Source organism: Adelges cooleyi, unplaced genomic scaffold, assembly GCF_023614345.1.
Source record: "Adelges cooleyi isolate 19-005CV unplaced genomic scaffold, UGA_ACOO_1.1 ACOO_flye_CR_arks_rails_tigmint_CR_PRNA_574, whole genome shotgun sequence".
NCBI lineage: Eukaryota > Metazoa > Arthropoda > Insecta > Hemiptera > Adelgidae > Adelges > Adelges cooleyi.
Genome location: NW_026096268.1, coordinates 9,237,932 through 9,260,116, shown reverse-complemented (window position 1 = coordinate 9,260,116; position 22,185 = coordinate 9,237,932). Strand labels below are relative to the sequence as shown.

Below are 22,185 nucleotides of genomic sequence, written 5' to 3'. Positions count from 1 at the left end.
ATATTGTAATCTATACAATCTCGGAAAGTCTGCCAAGAAACTGTGTACGGCATGCATACACTCTCTGCATACCATACTATATAAGTACTCAAGTCATATATTATATATATATACAACTGGTGAAATATAGCCGTTATACTATAGAACGAGTACGGGTATTTTGTTTTTGTCTCGTTTTTTTTTTTTATAATAAAAACGTTTTTGGCCGTCATAACTTGACCAAACGTATTTATTATGTCTAATGAAAACGTTAAAGACGTCGAGTTATATTTTATTCTAATTTGTTCTTTTTTTTTTGTAAGTATATTACAATATAGTGCTCAGAGCGTAATACCACCATTTAGTGTGTTGTGTATAGAGAAAACATGGCAATGAAACGTCATCGGTCATGTCTATCCCTGTGTGTTGTATGTGTGCCCGCAAGCCGATACTATCGCTGACCACGCAAATGTACAAACACACACACACACTATCATAATATATTATAATATACCGTCCGTTATTTTATTATACAAGTAAACAAAAAAAAAAAAATTTTTTTAATAAAAAGTATTGAAAAAAAATCCAAACTCCACCTCGGTGGAGTGGCTGCCGTTTTAAACCAGTTTCTCCGGGCTATATTGTACCTACAGCGTGCCCGTGCATTCATTAATCACATGTTTTAGCCAAACGTCTATAGATCCGCACACAATACATGCTATTATTACTATATACTTGCTCGCTATTGTAGATCCCACGCAGTGTTGTCCCGGACAACTCAAAGGGGGTGGAGGGTTGGTCTTCGAGAATATTATTATAACCGAAATTGTTGAATATTTAAAAACGGCAATGTGTAGTCACCGGAATTGATTCAATATATCCGGTTTAATCCGGTTTAATCCGGAAACGGACAAGATCTGCGTGTGTGTCTTGTGGGGCTACCAGTTGAAAGGATGTACGGATATCCAATCCGTCTTGGCTCGGTCCCACGTCAAGACTCAGGGAAAATTCCAAACGATAATTATTTCACACTGTACAACATATTATTGTGTACAATAATATTTTTTCAATATCATCTCGAACACGATGCTCGGGTGCGATTATTTCCTTGTGATTTATAATATATACACTGCGCTTGACCGATCAGTTTTCGTTGCCGGTCGTTCGTGACTGGGAATCGATTTTTTTACCTTTTCCGAATCTAAATATCATTAACGACCTGGCCGCGGGTTTATTATGGATTTTTAATTGGCATGCCCACGCACGTGATGCCTAAGAGTGGTTGTATTTTATAGAAAGCAGATATTGTGGGTATAATACCTACCTACCCATCTCGACCGCAGTCCATAGGTACATAATGATGTGAATTATGAAAAATATATTAAATAACCGGCATATGATGTTTCCTATGTGGCCAACCCGACGTTATAATAATAATACATAGTAACGATATTTTAATCCCCGACCTTTATGGAAGACCGACCAGCCTATATTATTATTATTATATTATATTTTATTGTCGTTTAGAATATGAATTACAACGCGGTTTCGGTGGGGATAAAAAAACCGAGGCATCAAACCACCTGGGCGTCATTTGATTATTAAAATTCCATTGGTGTAATGTGTAATAGAGTATTAAAATAATGTGAACATTAAGGCTTGGGTTTCGTGGAAAACCCATTACATAAGACGACAAAGTACGTTACATCCGTAAGGAAATACAAGATGATAATAATCATTAAGAATATTCATACAAAATTCATACATACATAGATATGAGTCACTATTGATATGTTATGAATTCCTTTCTTGTCAGTTTTCTCGGTAAAACGTTTAATTAATTTTTAATATTTTAAATGACTAATGTTATAGGCGGATGTGTGTGTGTATGTATGTAAGCCGTGCCTACAGGTGTTACAAAAATACAAAATCTTCTTGGCAATGCTTCGAGTTGATATGTCTATAACAGCTGCTAGCTGAATTATTCATCGTGGCCAATGTAGCTTGCTTAATAATTAATATATTGTGTGACCACCGTGTTGTCTATGGGCTCAATCGGTTCTACTTCAGATTAGTTTACTTTAGAAAATAAAACCCAAACTGTAACTTTGCTGCTAAGCTGAGAAAGTGTTGCTTAATTAGTCTTCGGTTCGGCGGCAGTGTGCATTGAGACCAGATAACAAAATAAGACATCTAAATAAGATCAAAATAACCCAACCTAACCGGTTAGGTTAATTCCAAAAATTTCATCTAGATAATAATATAAGAGTAGGTTTTATCTAGATAATTCCCAACGCTGTTCAGCGGTCACCGTCGCGTCGACTTAGCAATTAATTAAACATCCGATTTAAAAAAAAGGTTAAAATCTCTAGAAATTTTTTTATAAAATTAGACTCAACCAGTCATTACTTTCCAAAGAGGATTTTAACAAAAAATTAAAACAGTAAGTTTCGACCGTGCTATGATTAGGTTGAGAGATACCTACTGAAAACCTAAGAGTTAGCAAGATTTTTGTACAGCATAACAAAAGTGTGCAGTTTTTTTTAGTATGTGTGTCTAGCCAGGTTTTAGTACAAAAACCAACACAGTCTGAATAAAGCACAGCCTAATAAATCAACCCAATAAGATATTAGAGTTTTTATATTATTAACGGCTTTGCCACAATCTAAGCCCTATGGCAAATAACTTATTTTATGAGTTTGGGAAGCTCCAATGAGAAAAAAAAACAAGGCCTTAAATGACGGTCTGGATTTTGTTTTTTTATGTGGAATGCAAGGGTTTAATATACACAGTGATGGGTTTAAGTTTTACCTACTAGCAATTTTTTTTTTTTTTTATCACTTTTTTTTTATTCCGGACCATTTGGGACCAGAGTCTGAGAGATTACTGTATATTGTATATAATATTATATTTTATGTCGTAGCCGTCCGGACGTCATAAATTAATTTGTCCAAAACGAAATACAGGTACGAGACCTACGGGTGTACCGAGAAACGCAGTCATTAAGTCTAAGAAAAAAAAAAATAATAATAATAAAGAACGATTTGACGCCCAGACGAGTTAATCCTTCGCCGGGGGGCAAAGAAACACATTTTTACTGCCCCCTTTAAGTCCGGTCAAAACCCGATTAGTGCTATTACAACACACACCGGGTTATTATATTATGATAATAAATTATATCGCTATTAGGTCCGAGGATTAAGACCTGTCGGGGGCCCACTAAGAAAAAAAAATTTGTATATAAAAAATTGTTAGTTCGATGAGTAATGAATAAAAGTCGATGAGTCCCATGCCCGTCTCAAAGCTGGTTTATACTTTATTGTTTTTCGTTTTAAAAGTCTACATCAGTTTTTATTGTTGAATCTAAGGTAGAATAGAGTTTATAGTTGGCCAACAATATTAGAGTATTAGCAATTTGTATAGGACCATAACGAATTACTAAAAAAAAATTGTACTTAACAACAGCTGTTAAACTGCTTAAATATAATGTTTTCTTAACCACAGCCGCACTGATAAACTTATAAAAGCCACAACGAAAAACTTAACACTGGGAAGATACTTACCACACTGCACACATAAACGCGACGGCCATCTTCTTTAGGCTATACCGCTATTATAATTTTTTTATAACTATATATTATTATTTTTTAGTATAGATATAACATTTAATACTAAATAAACTAGAACTAGCATTACCTATAGTCGGCCGTTTATATAAAAATGTCGACTATATGGTAGGCCGCCATATTGTTTTTTCCATTATTTATCAAACATAAGACCATGTTATCATCACCTAACCTAACATTCTAATGTTTATCGTGAAAAAGTAACGTATAGCATTCTTACTTTCCATGGAATTGTAAACAAAATCACGTTTCATAATATAATATTCAATTAAGTGTTGTTAATAAAAAAAAACGCAAAACGTACATCGTATTAGTTAGTATTAAATAGGTGCGGACCAGAGTGCTTGTCCCGCTGGCTATTTTTATTATTATTTTTTTTTAATGTTTTTCCTCAAATTATAATCGACTTAAACGTTTCCGTGTACAGGATGTTCCGTCTGATGTAAGACACTGGTTTTCTCGGATCACGTGAATGTTTTCTATACTCAATTAATATTGTTCTGTATTTTTCAGTACTTTGAAAATTTGTATCTTCAGCCCTTATACGAAAAATAGGGTTCGACTTGATTTTTCCAAAAGGCGACGTGTGTTTAAACGAGACGAGTGTCTCGCATCGGATGGATCACCCTGTATGTGGTATTATTACATGGGACCTATATTATTATTATGGTATAGGTTAGGTAGGTATGGGTGCAGTAATAATTCATAAGAACCTGCTGGATACACATATGTGGTGTACAACAACGTGTCTCAGGGCGGTGTTTGTTTTTGCGTGGAAACGTGTGTGAGCGTTTTTTTAATGCGCCGATTAGTCGACGATCGAAAACCGTTTTAAAGCGCACTTTCCATTTCGTTATGATATTGTTTGTGCCAAAAGCGGACCAAGGATTTGTTTGTATAACCCCTTATGACATATTATTTATTATTATTCCACGTAGGCGTTTAGATAGTCCATAAAATAATAGTAATTGACGTGACACACTCCTCGGCTCGAGTCAATCGGATATAATATTATTTTTATTTACACGGTTTTTAAATTTATAAATTCAATTTAATCTACGCCCAAAAAAAAACATCAGCCGTATATATCTAACCCGAGACAAATGTACATTTTGTTTTAACTTGTTAAATGAGCTAAAAAAAAAAAAAAAAATACCAGCCGTCGTGGCGAGGAGGAGGGTGTGGTCGAAGGAGTCCTGAAAGTAATGAAATCATTCTTGAAAAAAAAGCTTCTACACCAATCTGCAGCTACTACAGATATATTAAAATACATTGAGAATATTTTCTGATATCTGTTGATTCGTTCGCGTGTTGACGTTGACTACCTTACCCCCTAATCTAGACCTAACTCGGGTCTAAATTTCAGACCATAAGTTCAAAAAATACAGCCACCCCCAATTTGGGGACAATTTTTTTGATAAATTTTTACAGTTTTTCACGGTCAGAGTTGTTCATCATCACTTTATCTAAATATAACCGTCTACATTCTTCAAGTAAAAACTATTCGAAAAATGTTGTACTATTTATCTAATGTAAATTCCGTGGAAATGCTGAACTTATGGGACTATTTCCAAAAGAGTTGTAGCGCAGTTGTAAGTTGAAAAATATGTACATTTTTTCTCGATTTTTAATGTATGAAGGAGTGAACATTTTCAATAGGCCTTTTGGGTCAGCTCCGCCGTTGCTTCTGTAGCTGTGAAAATACTCGACTTAACGCCGCACGACACTTGTGTATTATATTATTGTATTGGTAACACCTATATATTGTGTGCACTCGATACGATCTGTGTCCGTTGGAGAAAAGTAGACTCGATCAAAAGTGCAACGGACATAAGAAAACCACAGTCGCTTAGACCAAACAACGTTATCTCCACACCGGCAGCGTCTACGGTCTTGTGTCTGTGGCTTATATACATATATATTTAAATGTGGTTTTTTTTTTTTTAATCTCACTTTATGACGGCAAGCCGTTAAGATAGAGGTAAAGAGCCGTTGTAGGTAGGTATACATTGTAATAGTAATCATATGTGTTGCTGCGCACAGCCATGTCGTGACGGTCTCAGAGCTGTGCAGGTCGGTGGCTATATAATACACTAGGACTTGTGCTTGGAGATAACTTGTGCACAGTTTGACCCGAATACCACCTCGGCTCGGACACGAGAATATTATTGTTATAAGACAATAATAATGATATTGTAATCTACCGCTGGTGGATATATCTCAGCAGCGCTGAATTTCAGCTTCGTCGACCTTGAAAAGATCCAGCACCGTGTGCGCTCTATAAAATTGAAATTGGCGTTAGTCCACGTGCGCGATTGTGTTCACATTCTTTCACGCCGATTGTGTGTTTGTTACACCCAGTTTGGCAAAAAAACAACCATCAGTATTCAGTTCCTGTATGGAAAACCGTCGAAAAACAAAATACCTACAGCGGTGCTAGCAGCCCGTCTTGGAAGTTTTCCCAAAGACGACGCGACGGCCTTCGATCGAACCCGACCGACTACATTTTAAAAAAAAGCTTTAGGCGCCACTTTTTCAACGTTGCTAACACTTAAACCAGTTAATTATGGAAAAATCGCTGGAAAAATTATTCACTACAAACCTATACCACCGTAGCATGCCATTGTCACATAGTTTACTAATAGAACAACTATAAATACCGGTTTAGTTGTTATTTTTATAATATACTATTAAAATTGTTTTTTCAAACCATCCATTTTTCACAGCCATTTAAACTCAAATGGCGTTACTACTGGTTTGTTTTTCAGCCTACTCATTGTTAAAAGTTTTAATTCGGTGCGACCAACTCTGAGAGTTGTTTTAACCTACAGACAGAATAGTTAAACATATCCAATACCAATTTTGTCGCTCATCAACTGACTTTACCAAGTGGAGTCATACGTTTGCGGAAAATTTAAGTACCTAACTGTTCCGTGAGGAGCTCATTTGTTTCAGCTGTTATTTTGAATAATGATTTATGTTCACTCTTTCACCAGCGTAGTGATCTACTATTTGCTAACGGTCTGATGGCTGCTTTGGGCCGTAAAAGCCTGTTAAGCTACATGATGATGATGATGATAATGATGATGAAGATATGCAAACTAAATTCTACAAATAATTGTAACGACTCTCAAGTTGATTTAGGTATGTAGATTCTATAAATGGCAGTATATAGTTGGAAAGCATTCAAATAACTTTCACTCGTCGTCGAAATCATGAGGTTTTTAATTACAGAACAGGTGACCAGTTGTTATATACAACTATAATAGTATACACACAAGTTAAAGATCTAGGGACACTGTTTTCTAGTACCCCGATCTTTTGTTAATCACATAAACATGATAAGCGAAATGGCCATAATAGTTTCTTTGGGAGGAAGTGTTTGGAAATAACCTTTAAGGCTGTACATCAAAGTTCTTTTTGAGAAGAAAATGTATAACCTGCTTTATGGTAAAATATAATGCTCTGAGGCTTTAGGGTAAATATTCAATGTAGCCAAAACGATGATCTCTCCAATTAAACGACAGGGACACTCGTTTTCTACAAATCATTACTGAAGTGTTATAACAAAAAATGTCATTTCACTCTAAATGGCACATTTCTGTCACACAACAACGCTGTTGTCTGTTCCCACCACATCATATACTTTATACTATAGCGTCTTCTTCAATTCCGCCATTCTATTACATAACTGTTCTTTGCTAAGTCATTAAAAAAAAAAATTAATCTTGTCTTGGTATTTTTTCATTGATAAATATGACAGAAATTATTTATTACACTATTTTTCGTAAAAAGACTATTTGAGACTTTAATAATAAATTGAATGTTTGATGTATTCGGTAACAAGTATTAGTACCTATATATATATATACATAATATAAATATGTTATTACTATAATATGTTGTTTGTGCATAGTCACGACCGGCTGCTGCCCAGATAATATTATATAGACATCTATGTAGGTACCTACCTATAGAAAAAAAAATATTATGCACATGAATTAACAATAGCTTGTGTAGGTATAACAGTATTATATAAATACGATTTTTAAAATGAAAAAGCTATCACGTGGGATCGGGGCATAGGGGTGACAGAGTATATTGGGGAGAGGGGGAGATTACAGGAATTATTTCTAATTGAAAGTGTAATTTTCCCCTTTTTTTAGGAGTTTTCCTTAATAAAAAATACTTAGTTATTTTCTGCGCTCCGCGGAAAAACATTCTAGCATGGATATTATGTTGTCTCTTATCACTCATCTCTTATCACTTATATTTTGTCTCTTAACGTGACATGACAATGGCGACATGAAATTTCTTGTATCCAGCCCAATCACATATCCATGTTAACCTTAAGTTCTAAAACTATGCTCGAAAAAAGGTAAATAAATTTTAATGGTTCTGGTGTATTTAATACGGCTCAATGGTGATAATATTTTTTATATTTGATAACAGTATAACTGATAAGTCGTATTTTTTGTATCACACGGTTGCAATTGTGAAGCAGCCAATGAAAAATATTGAAATAAATAATAATAATAAATATTTAATTTCGTCATTCTGGTCACACTGCGGCGGGTAATTTTTCTTACATAAATGAAATTCACTTATTGCGACCTCTCGACTAAATACAGTACAATAATTATTAGTGTCAGATGCGCCAGTTAATAGAAAAATTAAACACCGAATAACGGACGGAATTTATAAAATAGATTTTGTAATAATTGTAAGGAAAAAATGTAGGATGTTGCGGTTTAATAGCGTGAAATTAAAGGAAACGTTCAGTTTTTAAAACGCTAAACCGTATGAAAAATGAAAAACTATTGTTTTATTGTGATATTGTTCGAGGCTAAGTCGGTTATTTATTTATTAAATACTAATTACACTCTTCCTCCATACCGTTTCGGTCTTGTCGTTATTGTTGGCATATACTAGTAGAAGACGAAGGGCAGTTTCAAGAATTCTATTTCCGCGTCGTACACTGTAAATGGCCTTTGGGCAACAATAACGAGTGTGTTTGAGTCGAGTTAAGGCTATAATAATAATACAATATTTAGTATTTACCAATTATCGTTGGTCGGCAAAACGTCGCGCATTCTCCTCGGGATTGATTAAAAAATATGACTTCGCGAAAGGTCAGTATATAGTATTTAACAGTCCTGTCAGTCGTTAAAGCTTTATTGACTTTCACTCCTTTGGGCCGCCGAGTGGATAGGTAGGCAATCGCTGTTAAATACCGTTAAAACTGAAAATAATAATAATGATAATAATTGCCAACATACATTCTTGTCCGGTTTTAACGACCGCGAATTAGGTGCAAATCGACAACGGTTTTAAAAAAAATTCAACGGTAAACGGTCAGGTTAGGTCGACCGTTTAATCATTATTTTAGTGTTTTTTTTTTTTTGTATTTTTAATTGAACTAAACCCGAGCCAATTACCCGACCCAAAAGTTTTGACCTAATCGAAATAATAATAGGTATTTTTTTTTTTTTTTAGAAAAATATATACAATTTTAGATGTACAATAAAAAAATATTTACTTTCGGAACATGTTTGGGTCGTCATAGAAGCTAATTAAAAAACAACAAACTGCTCAATTAGTATTTTATAACTTGTTTATCCGCGTTTTATGTTGTCGAAATTGTATTTTATTTACTAAAAAACAAGTATACTTACCAATCAATTATTATAAAGATTTCTAATTTGTATTGATCAATAGTTACGGCGTTTAAATATAAATGGATTTGAGTGTTACCTATTATCCGTTAAAACCACCCGTTGTTGTTTATAGTGTTGCCCAGAAAGTTGAGTTAAAAGATAATTTAACCGATTTGAAATTTTCTCTGAGACTGAAATAGTTAAAGAGAAATATTTGTCCGGACCGTTAAAGTGAACGAGTCTGGGCAGATTTAACGATCATAATAAGATTCATACTGTGTAAAGTGAAGACTTGAGAAAATCTTCAAGGGAAAAAAAACCACTGCACTCTTTATGTCCTTGTCTAGTTTACCAAATTGGATTTTTTTTTTAATATGACATATACTTTAATGTTTCTAACTTTTTTTTTTTTTGCTCACAGGATGGACCGTTGGCGATTTATGACTTCTTGGCTTTTGCTGTTGCTGCTCCTGCTGGACAAAGGATACCGACAAGGCGTTTATGCCGCTAAATCAGGTGATTTCCATGCATTTTAATACGCACGTGACGCCATTACATTATTATACTCAGCTTGTTATTCGTGACAACGTCTGGTTTGTATATGTAAAACACTTTAAGCGTTTAGTTTCAACGGTAATGCTTGTAATATTCTATCAAAACAACGCGAGACAGAGTTTTGTAAAGAAAAATCTGACACATAAATTTGTTCTTATTGAGTAGAGCATGTTTTTTCATCGGTTAGATTTGAAAACTGTCACGAACAATTTTGAACCTTCCCGTTTAGACAGCATTCCAGTTGCACCCAAACAGGTGGTCTTAAAAACATCACTGTTGGTCATTAATACCTTAAATTACTTTGAATTGAACCATTCATAAGCAAAGTGTTGTATTTCATTATCAGTGTGCTGTGGGAAAATGCATGCTTGCAAAAGTTACAACAATTTAGATAAAAGTAAGAATAAATTACTACATACACCGCTCTGCTTATTAACATTTTCAATATGTTTATGAATGTTAATATTATGTTTATTTTGGCCATTATGTCTGTATTGAATTATAAACTTATATGTTTTATAATGTAGGTAGTTAATTAAATTTATCTTTACTCGTACGGAACATTTATTAAAATTATCATATCACATAAAATATAACTCATATTATTAAGTATGTTTAAAAAAAATATTATTAATCACCTTATTATTTATGTTAAAAAATAAAATCAGGACAGTCTTTTGTATGTATTAAAAAAGTAGAACATTAAGAGAACCAGTTGTATCAATAAATTTAAAATGGTGCAGCAACTAGACTTAAGCCACTATTATTATAAATACAAATTAAAACCCGTCGAACATCTTAAATTTGAAATTACAGCTCACATTTTGAATAATATAGCTATGACTCACAACATTTGTGCATTCGACAGACAATTGTTTGGATATTTATTTACATCATAAATAAAAAATTTCAAAAAAATCGATATACACCACTTTGCTTATAAATGGCTTAATTATTGTCTTCTAGAGTCACGTACGCTTATACAGGGTGATCCATTAAAGATAAGACACTCATTCGTATTTAAAAACATTGCAATTTTGTATTTTTTCTTCTTGAAACAATTTTTGTTTATGTTCTTTTACAATATAACAAAACCCTTACTAAATATTTATGTTTTTTTTTAGAATTTTTAGAACTATATGTCGTAAATAATTAACTTTTTGAGCTGAGAATAATTTGCTAAAAAATGTTGTCTGGTCGATGTCTGAAAAGTGACATTGGCGTAAACGTCTCCAAAAAGAAAAACTATAAAATTGGAATGCTTTCAAGAGGAAACGAGTGTCGTCCAATTCTTACTGGGTGGCCTTGTATCACTATAGTTAGCAATCTATAAAAAAAACTTGTTATCAGTATTTCTTATCAGTTTTACGTTATTTTTTTGTAAATAGCATATACAATATTTTCGACACTGTAATTTGGCCATACAAATCGTTAATTGATTATCTATTATACGTGCACTATCTGGTTTTATTTGGAATTTGTGGTATTATGTAAATTACTGTAAACTGAAATAACGTTTGAATTTGTTGTTTCAGGTCTGTGCGACCGGTCCGTGGAATCCGTTACGGGGCAAAATATAGTGTTGGACATCGAAGAGAGCCGAGGGTCTCGTAAGTGGATGTGTATTATTTTTTTTTTATCATTATTATTATTATCTTCAAACGCGTCGGATTGTCGATTTGTCGTGGTTCTCTTGTTCCGCGTGACGTGTGTCGATCGGTCACGGATCGAACGACCGGCGATGATCTACGGGCGAATAGATCAACTGTTGCTGTGGGCGAACGCGGTGAAGATTTGCCAGAAATCCCACAACCTAGCCGGCTGCTATAGCGGCGTTATTAAAATAATAACATTCTCACCGGGGCCGTTATTAAATTATACTTAGCTCAGGGTTATTGTCTTCTTGTGCGTTATCCCGGCGAGAGGTTGTCAATTCTGTCTTGGCCGGCTAGGTTCCACGATTTCCCAGCCCCCCGGACACTGATAAATAATTAACACGGTAAACATACTTATCACCCCCCGGTTTAAGATAACAATATGGTTGCCCAACCGTTGGTGATAAAGTGACCCGTTGGCAACCATATTACCTTAAATCGTCCTTATCACACTAACACGCGGCGGCCATTTTCTAAACGTGTGACGCCATGATTGCAAGATATAATAATATCCGCATTATATTTAACATTTTTTTTGTTTTAAATTAAATACAATAAAATGGATACATTTTATTTTTAATAATAATAACGCAAAAAAATGCTATATATTTTTAAAAAATGGACATAAGTGAACGATAACAACTTTATAACATAAAATATTAACATTTTTTATGTATGCATAATATATATTACTTATATAATATTATTACAAGTGTTTTAAAATTAATAGCGTTCTATTTTTCTATTTTTTCTCACTTAATAAATTTTGATTTAAGAACAAATAGATCGATTAAGAACTGAAAATCAAAATGTTCACAGAGACGTGGTGGGTCATAACTTCATAAGAAACATAAAAAGTGGCTTTATTAGATGTGTTAAGTAGACTTTTAAAATAAGAAAATACAAATATTCAATTAAATAATTATACAGTTACAATATAAAACGTATTTATTTTGTAAATTCATTTACGCCTAACGGAGTGTCTGATAAGATATAAACAGGTATAAATCATGGCCGCCACTTTTTTTTTTTTTTTACACTGGAACTGTCCTTTTGTGATTTCATTTACTCTGTGATTTTCTCGCAATATCTTTCCACGGCACCGGCATGGAAAATCGTCATTTATCTGATGTTACACACACACACAAAACAAAAACAAAAAGCTAGTAGTAAAAAAATTATTATTATACAATCGTGGAAAATCGGACCGTGCGAACCTGCGACGGTCGCGGCTTGTAATTATTATTGTCGCCATCACGTGTCGGTCACTGCAACGACAATATAGAAATAGTGGAAACCGTAAACCTTATAGGAAAATATACCTATCTTTACCCACGGTAGTAACTGTAGTAACCCGCGGTGTGATGTAACGTTAAGCGTGCCATCGCAGCACAGATACCTACTATTGTGTATTGTAGGCGATCAGGTGTACTCTCCTGAAAGGACAATGGAAACAATGCTGCCGAACAAGAACTATTCGGTAGGTACCTTTCGGTCATCCAGCTGCTTAAGCGTCCTTGGTCCGAAATACCGTTTTGTTGTTGTTGATGTTCTATATTTTTTTTATCGCATACCATCTCCTTATAGTTTTCCATGTAGCTTTATCGACCCTTTGTCGATTAAGGCTGCCGAGCATTGAAATTTGGTCCTTGGGCGTTTCTAATTTAGGCAGAGATGGGATGAAAACGACATTAGACCGGTCGATTATCCAATTAACCACGTCAAGAAATAATGAGAATAATTGATGCATTATAATATTGATGAACGCATCTCGTTCACCTCCGAATTTGTGGCTCAGTCTCAATTGAAATTAGTCGCTTCCTTTGCATTTTTGTTTTGTGAATTGTTTACAACTGCCTGTGGGACGGTGGTTGAAAAGTTAGAGAGAGAGTACATAAACTTATTCCAGCCTAACTGACGTTGCCAACTCGTCAAAATATATTCGCCCTGATATAACTAATGCACTAATGCAACTAATGAACTAATGCATCTTAATGCTGCTAACGTCTTGATCGTTGATCACAATTTTCAAGTTTCTGAATAGCTGTGGACACGTCCAAAGACCGTCTCTTCAACCGAACCATACACTCAGTCAGAGTCCTTGGATGACGGATGGATTTTTGTTGTTGAATTCGTGATGATAATCGTTTATTAGGTGCAATTGCAAGTGTCAATTGACATGACATTCCCATCAATGAACCCGTCTGAACCGTTTAGACGCCGACGGAAGGATATTATGCCGTCGCCGCGTTTGATTTGCTCGTCCAGGAAACATCACTATCTGACTATTATTACTATTATTATGATTATGGTAACCAACGAGCCGTTTAAACGTTTCTCACGGATTCTCCACCCTTGCGGTTATGTCTACCGACACATTAAATGCATTTGATGCGGGCAATGCGGTGTCTAATGGCTCGAGGAGAGAAAGCTCCTGTGAATTACGAACATCGTGTGTTTCGGTAGCAATCGCGGATGATATAATATTAAATTACACACAATTATTGTATATTTTATAATACCTATTGTAAACGTGCGGACGACTGTTTTATTGCTCGGCTCGGGGTGTGTGATCCACACGTCTGTTATCGGCGTTTTTTTATTACATTACTACCGCCGCATGATCATGATAGAGCACAGGCAGGCAGGTACACGTGTACAGTTTTTTGCCGTCCTGGGAGTTTTGCTCCTTATCAAAGGTGTATTTACACACCGTTAACCGCACGACGTCCGCTCCGGGATTTTATGCGTTCATGAACCCCGTGTATGATGGGTGTTTTATGTCTTATGATACCCAATTAGTCGAGCTGCTGTGTTGTGTACACTGAACTCAATATTGTATAGAACGCGTATTTGAGTTCAGCGGTTATGTGGCCAATAAAACTGCATAATATCCATTTGCTTGCAGAAATAAATCAAGCGATCACACCGTCCGAACTGCCCATCGTTGGCGATCCGTACTCGGACATATCGCTGAACTTGACTTTCTCCTCGGACAATCCGGTGTTCACGTTGATCGGTAAACGGTTGCAGCTGGTCCGGCCCGTGGACAGGGACGCTGAGAACTTGTCTCACATCGTCTTTCAGGTAACGCCGAACGACGCTTTTAGAATAATTTGAATTAATAGAATTTATTAGAATATAATATACAATAATGTCTTCGGTATTTTTGTATAGGTAGTGTGTGTGGTAAGATCCAGCGGCCGGAAGAGGAGTTATCCGGTGATCGCTCGGTTGGCCGACATTAACGACAACGCGCCAGAGTTTTTGAACGCGCCCTATCAAGTTACCGTACCCGAGGTAAACATATCTGGCTTGTGATTATCATCTATTTTGCATGGACAACGATTTATCTAGGGAAATATTTTCAGTTGACCACCGTCGGCACGTCCGTGGCATCGGTCAAGACCAAGGATGCGGACTCTGGAGTAAACGCGCTGGTCGAGTATGCGATAGTCGCCGGCCAAGTGCCGGAAGAAGAACGGCAAAACGGCGGAGTCGGCGATGGCGCTAAACATTTCAAAATGATATCGTCCAACTCCGGTCAAGTGATATTGCAAAGGGGATTGGACTTTGAGAAGGTGCAAAAGTATTTTGTCACCATCCAAGCTACGGTACGTGTCGAATGCGAAATTTGCTTAGAACAAATCTTTTTATTCTCGTTGGTTGTAATTTATCAACCGCAGTAACGGCTGGGGTATTAGCTAGCACCCTCGAGACCTTTAATTTCCAATGTAATGTTAAGAAGCCACAGCGGTTATATAAAGATAATTTCTAGAGATTTTAATTGCCGCTCACGTCAGGGCTTGGCCGAAGTGGAAATGTCCAATTTAAGCAACCCGCTCCAGTTACACAGGTTTTTTTTGCCTTTCTGCGGACCGGTTGTTGTTTGACTCTTTCACACGGGCGTATCCCCCCGGTGTGTAATCCTTCCCTGTATTTCCGCACCGTGTACACACGTTGCCAGACACTCATCCTACGCGTTTTACCGTAGAGCCGTCGAGACGACTGTGGCCGTATATTTTATCCGTGCTATTTCCGACAGGCGCGAACCACGAATGACTCACTAAATCTGGGTACGATTTAAAATTATAATCCAATAAGCGGTGCTTGACCCGTGGGTCTTCGAGGGGTCTGCCATTGATTTCCTTGGATCGAACATGACCGCAGCCGGCCCTACATAGCGTTCTGAACCAACACCTTCATAGTGGTTTAGGAGTTGCATATTGGATGTGTTGTGTGACAAAAGAGGACGAACAAGAACATTAGTTTCAAATTTGATCGAACGGGGATATGTGGGCATTAGGCATTGTATACTAAAAGAGAAGGCCAACAACTAAAAAAGGTGAATAAAGGATAAAAAAAATACAATTAAAGGTAATTCGAAAATGTGGGTGGTCGACCTTTTAAATAATTGGCAGGTTAGGTTTCAATTGCTTTTTCGTCTTGGTAGTCACCAAATAAAATAATAATATTATGTATTATTATAATTGGACTGTGAGAATAATAACAATTAAATTCTAGCTAGTATTGCACAACCTCTGGAGGATTATTTGTTGTGTCTGCTCACCGACCGTGATATCAACGAGATATGAACGAAAGACTCGCTCTCATAGATTATAATCTGTAACGAATTTAAATGAGCACCGCGGGTTATTCAATTATACCAGGTCCGACAATAGTTGAACGTCTGGGGATCAGTCAAGAGTTTTTTCTTTCAAAAAAAAAAAAAAATGCTATCGCGCTAAATTTTCTAGTGTGAGTTCAAACGTCTTGAAAACGATTCGCACTACCCACTTTGACGACGGTTGACAATTGATCTTCGTCCTCGACTTGGTCCTACACGCTTCCGGCGCCGCAATGCTAATGCTATTATTCGCCGTCAATTACTATGGCACTATTATACTACTGTATTCTCGAATTTACTCGTGGTTTTTTATTCAAACGTTTGCACAACACTCGACGGTGCTCTTTCGAGACTCCAGAGCGACATAATCGGATTGTGTCAGCCAACACTATGCCGTATGGGGAGCTTAACATATTTACGGTGCCTTGACCGATTTTTCTTATCCTCGTTAGAAAAGAGAAAAATTTAAATACTATTACCCGTCGGTCGGTACGTGCTTTGCCGTTTTCTGTACATGTATAACATATTATGAAAACGCGCGTCGCCAAACCTACTGGTATACAGGGCGTAGTAACAATCGGTGCTATTTCGAAATCAAAGACGAAAAAACTAACTTACACGAGCGGTGGTTCGCGTCTTAAACAAGCCGACATTCGAATCCGTTAACTTTCGGGGGACTTTCTTTCGCGAGGTTGTGCCAATGCCGTATCCTGACTTGTAGTGGTTCACCTCAGTCAATCTCTCCCGAGTTCCGAATGTGAAGTTGAACAAGTCTACACGTTTGACTTTGTTGCAGGCATCGTTCACAAATCGGCCGTAGACTTTTTGATACGCCCTGTATGGTATTTTAGTACTTACCTGTGTATATGTATATCGCTAACGTTACAAAAAATATAATGTAATTAGAGCGACGACGAAAGGTGTGTGTTTGTGCGACTGCGTCGTGCTATTTGGATGTTATTACTCGCACCCAAAATGCACGAGCACAACCGAACAATTAGGTACACACACACACACACACACCACACGATCGCATGTAGTGAAACACATATGGCGGATTCGTGACAAAACAACAGTCGGACACGTTTTACCGGCAACGAGTGTAGTATGTCGAGTATGCATGTGCATGTGCATTAAAAGCTCTGTGCGGATCTTGCCGCGGATCTAGGTAGATCTCTGCTGCTGCTATTTTCGTACGAATGGCTCACAGGTTTTTGGTGTTTTTCGGTTGCGGATGGTTGCTGGCCGTTCCCCCCGGAGTCCCGGGTCAATCCACGGACTTCCACGTCGGTGTTTATCCGCTGTACTATCCGTACACTCCGTGGCCGGGCCATTATTACATTGTATATAACGTCAAATGACGATAACACCTAATGGCAGCAGTTCGTGACACGGAAATCCTATTTGTTGTTGTTGCAGGATCGCGCGAAAAACCCCAACGACCGGCTGACTTCGACCACCACCCTGACGGTTCTGGTGAAAGACGAGGACGACCAGGACCCGTCGTTCAACTACCAAGGATGCAGACTCCAGGACGGGGTTTGCGTCAACCCGGAATACCACACCACGGTGAGTACTAACTCTGCCACCAACACCCATTGATATTTCAGGTCTCAAATAACATAGGGTTTAGCAGCAATAGTAAGAACCTAACTAATCCAATTACAACTTAAACGAACCTTAAACGATTTATTTTCTGGCGTGGAATTTTCTGTCACTGTTTTTGACAAATGACCATAGACGAATCCGCTTTCACATTACTTCTCCAAACATAATTTACACCTAGGCCCCCTAGGCTTACATACTAGGTGTATATGAGTGATTGATTGTGTTTGAATTTTTGATCAATATCGCAAATACCATACTTAGACAGTTTCGTGTTAGTTAGATCACTTTGTACACTATGTGTATGTATAGTATAATAAATATATTCAGGTGCAGGCTGAAAGCGTGGGCTGCTATACTTATTAATTACTTTTAAATAGTACAAGTGAAAAATCAGATCTGTCTATCAATTATTGTTTCTTGTTATTTATAAAATCCGCAGAATTGGTTTTGTCGTTGTTCCCCTTCAAATAAGTCACATTTTATATTAATTTATGCTATTTTTGTGTTTGACAATATTCTAGATAAAAAGCAACTTGATGACTTCAAAAATATATTTTTTTTAAACATTTTTTCTCTGTATTCTAACTCAAATTTCCACCTAAAATGCCAAAATTTAAATTCTATATAATGTAATTTTGCTATGTTGTAGTAGTTACTAAGCCAGTTAATGAATGTAGGTAGGTAATTGCCCCACCTAAGGCCAACCTGACACTAATTTAATTTTTGAATTTCTTGACGCTTTTTCCGGTAAATCAGTCATCGCAAAAGAATATCCTATGTTAATAGGCAATCCGGTCTGAAATTAAGAAAGAATTCCCCGACCGTTTCCATTCATTTTTTTTTCGCCGTATCACATTTAAATAAATTATTATGATTTTGTGGTTCTCGAGGCCCGTGTACGTAGCGAGTATATACTTAACCGGTTTGCCGGTCACCCGCTGGTTTCATTCAAGCCTTATAAAATAGTATTTATACGAACACCACTTGTAGTGGAGCTGCGATTCACTACACGCGGCGAGGACAGAAGAAGATCAATAGAGCAACGACGGTGTTCGCATTTATCGGCTTTGATTTATTACCTTTGATTACAACCAAACCCGGTATAAATATTATAATGTACCTATATTATATTATATATATATTGTGTTAAAAATGTCTCGCGCCGTGCGTGGAATGTCAGCGTGCCCAACAGATCATTATTAATACATACTATTAGTGTAACGGTACCGGAATCTCGGGTAAGACGAAAGCGTCAAAACGATTTATGCCGTTAATGGTTAAAAGAAAGAATAAAAAAAAAAAGTCTACTTAATCGACGATATTATAATATGCTAGCACTAATATGTTGATAACCGCATGGCATGACACGTCGGTCTTTGGCCTAATGTAATAAAGGCGCGTGGAAAGGAAACGAATCGTCTGGAATTTACCAGAGATTTTAATCGAGTACCTAATCAGCGCTTCAGTTCAAACGACGGGCATAAAGTATTAGCATAATACTTAAGTATTAGCTTGATTGGTATTGGTTTGACAACATCTGCTAAGCCGGTGAACCGATTTCTTCGTGTAGCAACTCTATAAAGATCAGACATCGTAATTTAAAGGTACTTTATTGAGCCGAAATTTTTAAAAAGTTCACCCCTTCCCTTTCAAAGTAGAGAAAAACACCCCAAAAAATGTACAAATCTTTCAACTTAAAATTAAGGCGCTCTATAACTTGTTTAACGATAGTCAAAGTAGTAACAAATTTGATTGGAATATTCTTCAAACATAATACATGCTTGATTGCTATGTGTGATCAACCTTAATCGTATCCGCCCTAATACCACAAAATACATTTTTTAAGCACATTATTGTCATTAGGTATACAATGCTCGTATCGATATTTCTATTTCTACCATTACAGATGCGCATCGAAGAGGAGTTTATTTGAAAGTAGTTGTATCACTTACTTTCGGTTGTAATAAATCATGTAGACCTGTGTGACCTTTCCCGTCTCCCATCCTCACTACACCCTGACCCACTGTACTGGCTTTTTATTTCATATTTGATTGAATCTGTTAATATACTAGGTTTCCAGCGGCGTCAACTCTGGAGTGCTGACTATACGACCGGAAAAAATGCAAGCCGTCGATATGGATTCATTGAATTACCCGGTTAAATATTCTTTCGTCAACGGAACGCCGTCATATTATTCGGATTATTTTACCATAGATCCTCAATTTGGCACCGTTAAACAAATCAAAGCTGTCGATACGGCTCTGACAAAGCAATTCCTGATTATCGTCAAGGTATGATTAGATAACGACCACCAGTTGTCGTTATGGAGTCGGTAATTAATATTTTATCGTTGACTGTTTTAAGGCTGAAGAAGAATCGCCAAACCGCCGTTCGACCACAGCCAAATTGTACATCGAGGTGAAACCCGTAGATGTCAGCCCTCCGGTGATACACAGCTCTGCCGCTGACGAAGGATACGGATTTGTCGAAGAAAATTCACCGGTCGGCACTAAGGTTCTGGACAAGAACGGCAATCCCGTTCGACTGACTGTGACCGACGACGATTTGAACGCCAACGACGCAAAGGTCACTTACACGTTTGAACTGACCACCAATTCGTTTAACGTGGACCCCGAAGGGTACCTACACGTAAACGAAGAAAAACTAGATAGAGATCCGCCAAATCCGGGAAAATATCGTTTTCAAGTAAGTTGTAAATCAAGTAACACCACATTGGTAACACAAATTTCTGTGTTAACACATATCTGTCGTGTGTAGATCGTGGCGAGGGAAACGAACGGACACGCCGGTAGCATTCCGTATTCGATGACGGTGTTCCTGAGAGATGTGAACGATAATCAACCTCGTATACCAATGATAACGCCGATCACCATTCAAGCGGGGAATTCCAGGAGACAGCTCGTACAGGTATGTTCTTCTGTTGACTCGTGTTACCTTTTTGTTCCGCGGTGTTTTAACCTGACCGACGATCGTATCGTGGTGTATAGATCAAAGCCATGGACGTGGACGAAGATCAAAACGCTAAAATTTCCTACAGCATTTACCACGTGTCCAATCAAGGGCACAGTAAATTCCACATCGACCCGCTGACCGGATGGATCGAAACCACCGGTCGGATGATGGCCGGCGATCAGTACAGCATTACAGTGCAAGCAACAGACTCGGGTGGTCTGTACAGTCAGAGCATCGTAGAGGTGGTTGTAATAGCCGGACCAAACACCAAACCGCCCGTGTTCTCTCAGTCGTCGTACGAAGTGACCATCAGCGAGGGGTCGCCAATGAACACCACGGTGATTCCACTGAAAGCCGCGGATCCGGAAAACGACCCTGTTTCTTATTCGATTTTGTCCGGCAACGATCTCAGACAATTCGCCATCGGCGAGAAGACTGGAATAGTGAGCGTCATAAGGAAGTTGGATCGCGAAGAACTCACGCGTTACCAACTGGTAAGTTTTTCATTTAACAAAACGCACGATTGTGTCTCAATAACAATGTACGATTTGTGTTATATGTTTAGCTGATCAAAGCCCAAGACGAAGGCGGTCTGTCTAGCACGACGACGTTAAACATAAAAGTCAGCGACATCAACGATAAGAATCCGGAATTTATCGGAGCCCCTTACGAATTCTCGGTGGCCGAAGGAGTGGACGGGGCGGCAGTCGGTAAGGTGGAGGCCGTGGACGGAGACGAGGGACTCAATGCCGTTATCCATTATTCAATACCCGACGACCTGCCGTTCCTGATCGATGCCAATTCGGGGCACATACGAACCGCCGCAGCTCTGGACTATGAAAAAAACAACGTGAGTGATCTCGACACGTCTTGATACCACCGTAGACAATTACAATTATTTTTCATTCCTCAGGAATACAAATTCGTAGTGACCGCGAAAGACGGTGCGTCCGATCCGCGAATCGGTACTGCTTCGGTGACCGTTCAAGTCAATGACGTGGAAGACGAAATGCCGATATTCCATAAGCCCGTGTACGAAAGCAAAGTGCCGGAGAACGCGCCCGACTTTGTAGTAGCTCAAGTCCATGTAAGTATATACACGTTAAAAATATTTGTTATTCATTGACAACAAACCGTCGATTCGCGCAGGCTGACGACCCGGACACGACCAAGCGAGTGACGTACACCTTAAAGCAAGGCCCGTCAGATTTGTTTACCATCGACCCTGTGACGGGCATCGTTAGGACACTGCGAGGACTGGACTACGAGAAGGACAGCCAACACACGTTAATCGTGGGCACGTTGGAGAACTCCAACCCAACGCCCGGCGCCACCACCAAAGTCATTGTAAACGTCGAAGACCGCAACGATATCCCTCCGGTGTTCACGACCATTCCGTTGCCGATAACGTTAGACGACGACGTGGCCGTCGGATACAAAGTGGTCACGCTCACGGCGACCGATTCGGACGGAACGTCTCCCGGCAATAAGGTAAAGGTCAAGAC

The 22,185-nt window shown here is 37.7% G+C and overlaps 1 protein-coding gene across 3 annotated transcripts in view; it reads left to right on the top strand.

Moving 5' to 3' along the window:
* LOC126843707 (cadherin-99C) overlaps positions 1–22,185 on the top strand; it is a 63,628-nt gene that overhangs the window by 37,823 nt on the left and 3,620 nt on the right. For 2 of the 3 annotated variants that reach the window (XM_050581401.1, XM_050581399.1), the window contains exons 3-15: positions 9,684–9,778; positions 11,353–11,427; positions 14,381–14,559; positions 14,650–14,772; positions 14,844–15,086; positions 17,519–17,668; positions 19,780–19,998; positions 20,072–20,413; positions 20,486–20,635; positions 20,716–21,174; positions 21,246–21,530; positions 21,594–21,767; positions 21,830–22,171. In XM_050581401.1, the coding sequence (XP_050437358.1) occupies positions 9,685–9,778; positions 11,353–11,427; positions 14,381–14,559; positions 14,650–14,772; positions 14,844–15,086; positions 17,519–17,668; positions 19,780–19,998; positions 20,072–20,413; positions 20,486–20,635; positions 20,716–21,174; positions 21,246–21,530; positions 21,594–21,767; positions 21,830–22,171 (2,835 nt within the window). In that variant the 5' untranslated portion in view covers position 9,684. Of the gene's footprint in view, positions 1–9,683; positions 9,779–11,352; positions 11,428–14,380; positions 14,560–14,649; positions 14,773–14,843; positions 15,087–15,140; positions 17,443–17,518; positions 17,669–19,779; positions 19,999–20,071; positions 20,414–20,485; positions 20,636–20,715; positions 21,175–21,245; positions 21,531–21,593; positions 21,768–21,829; positions 22,172–22,185 lie in introns of those variants that run through there. The other variant, XM_050581402.1, reaches the window with a different exon arrangement.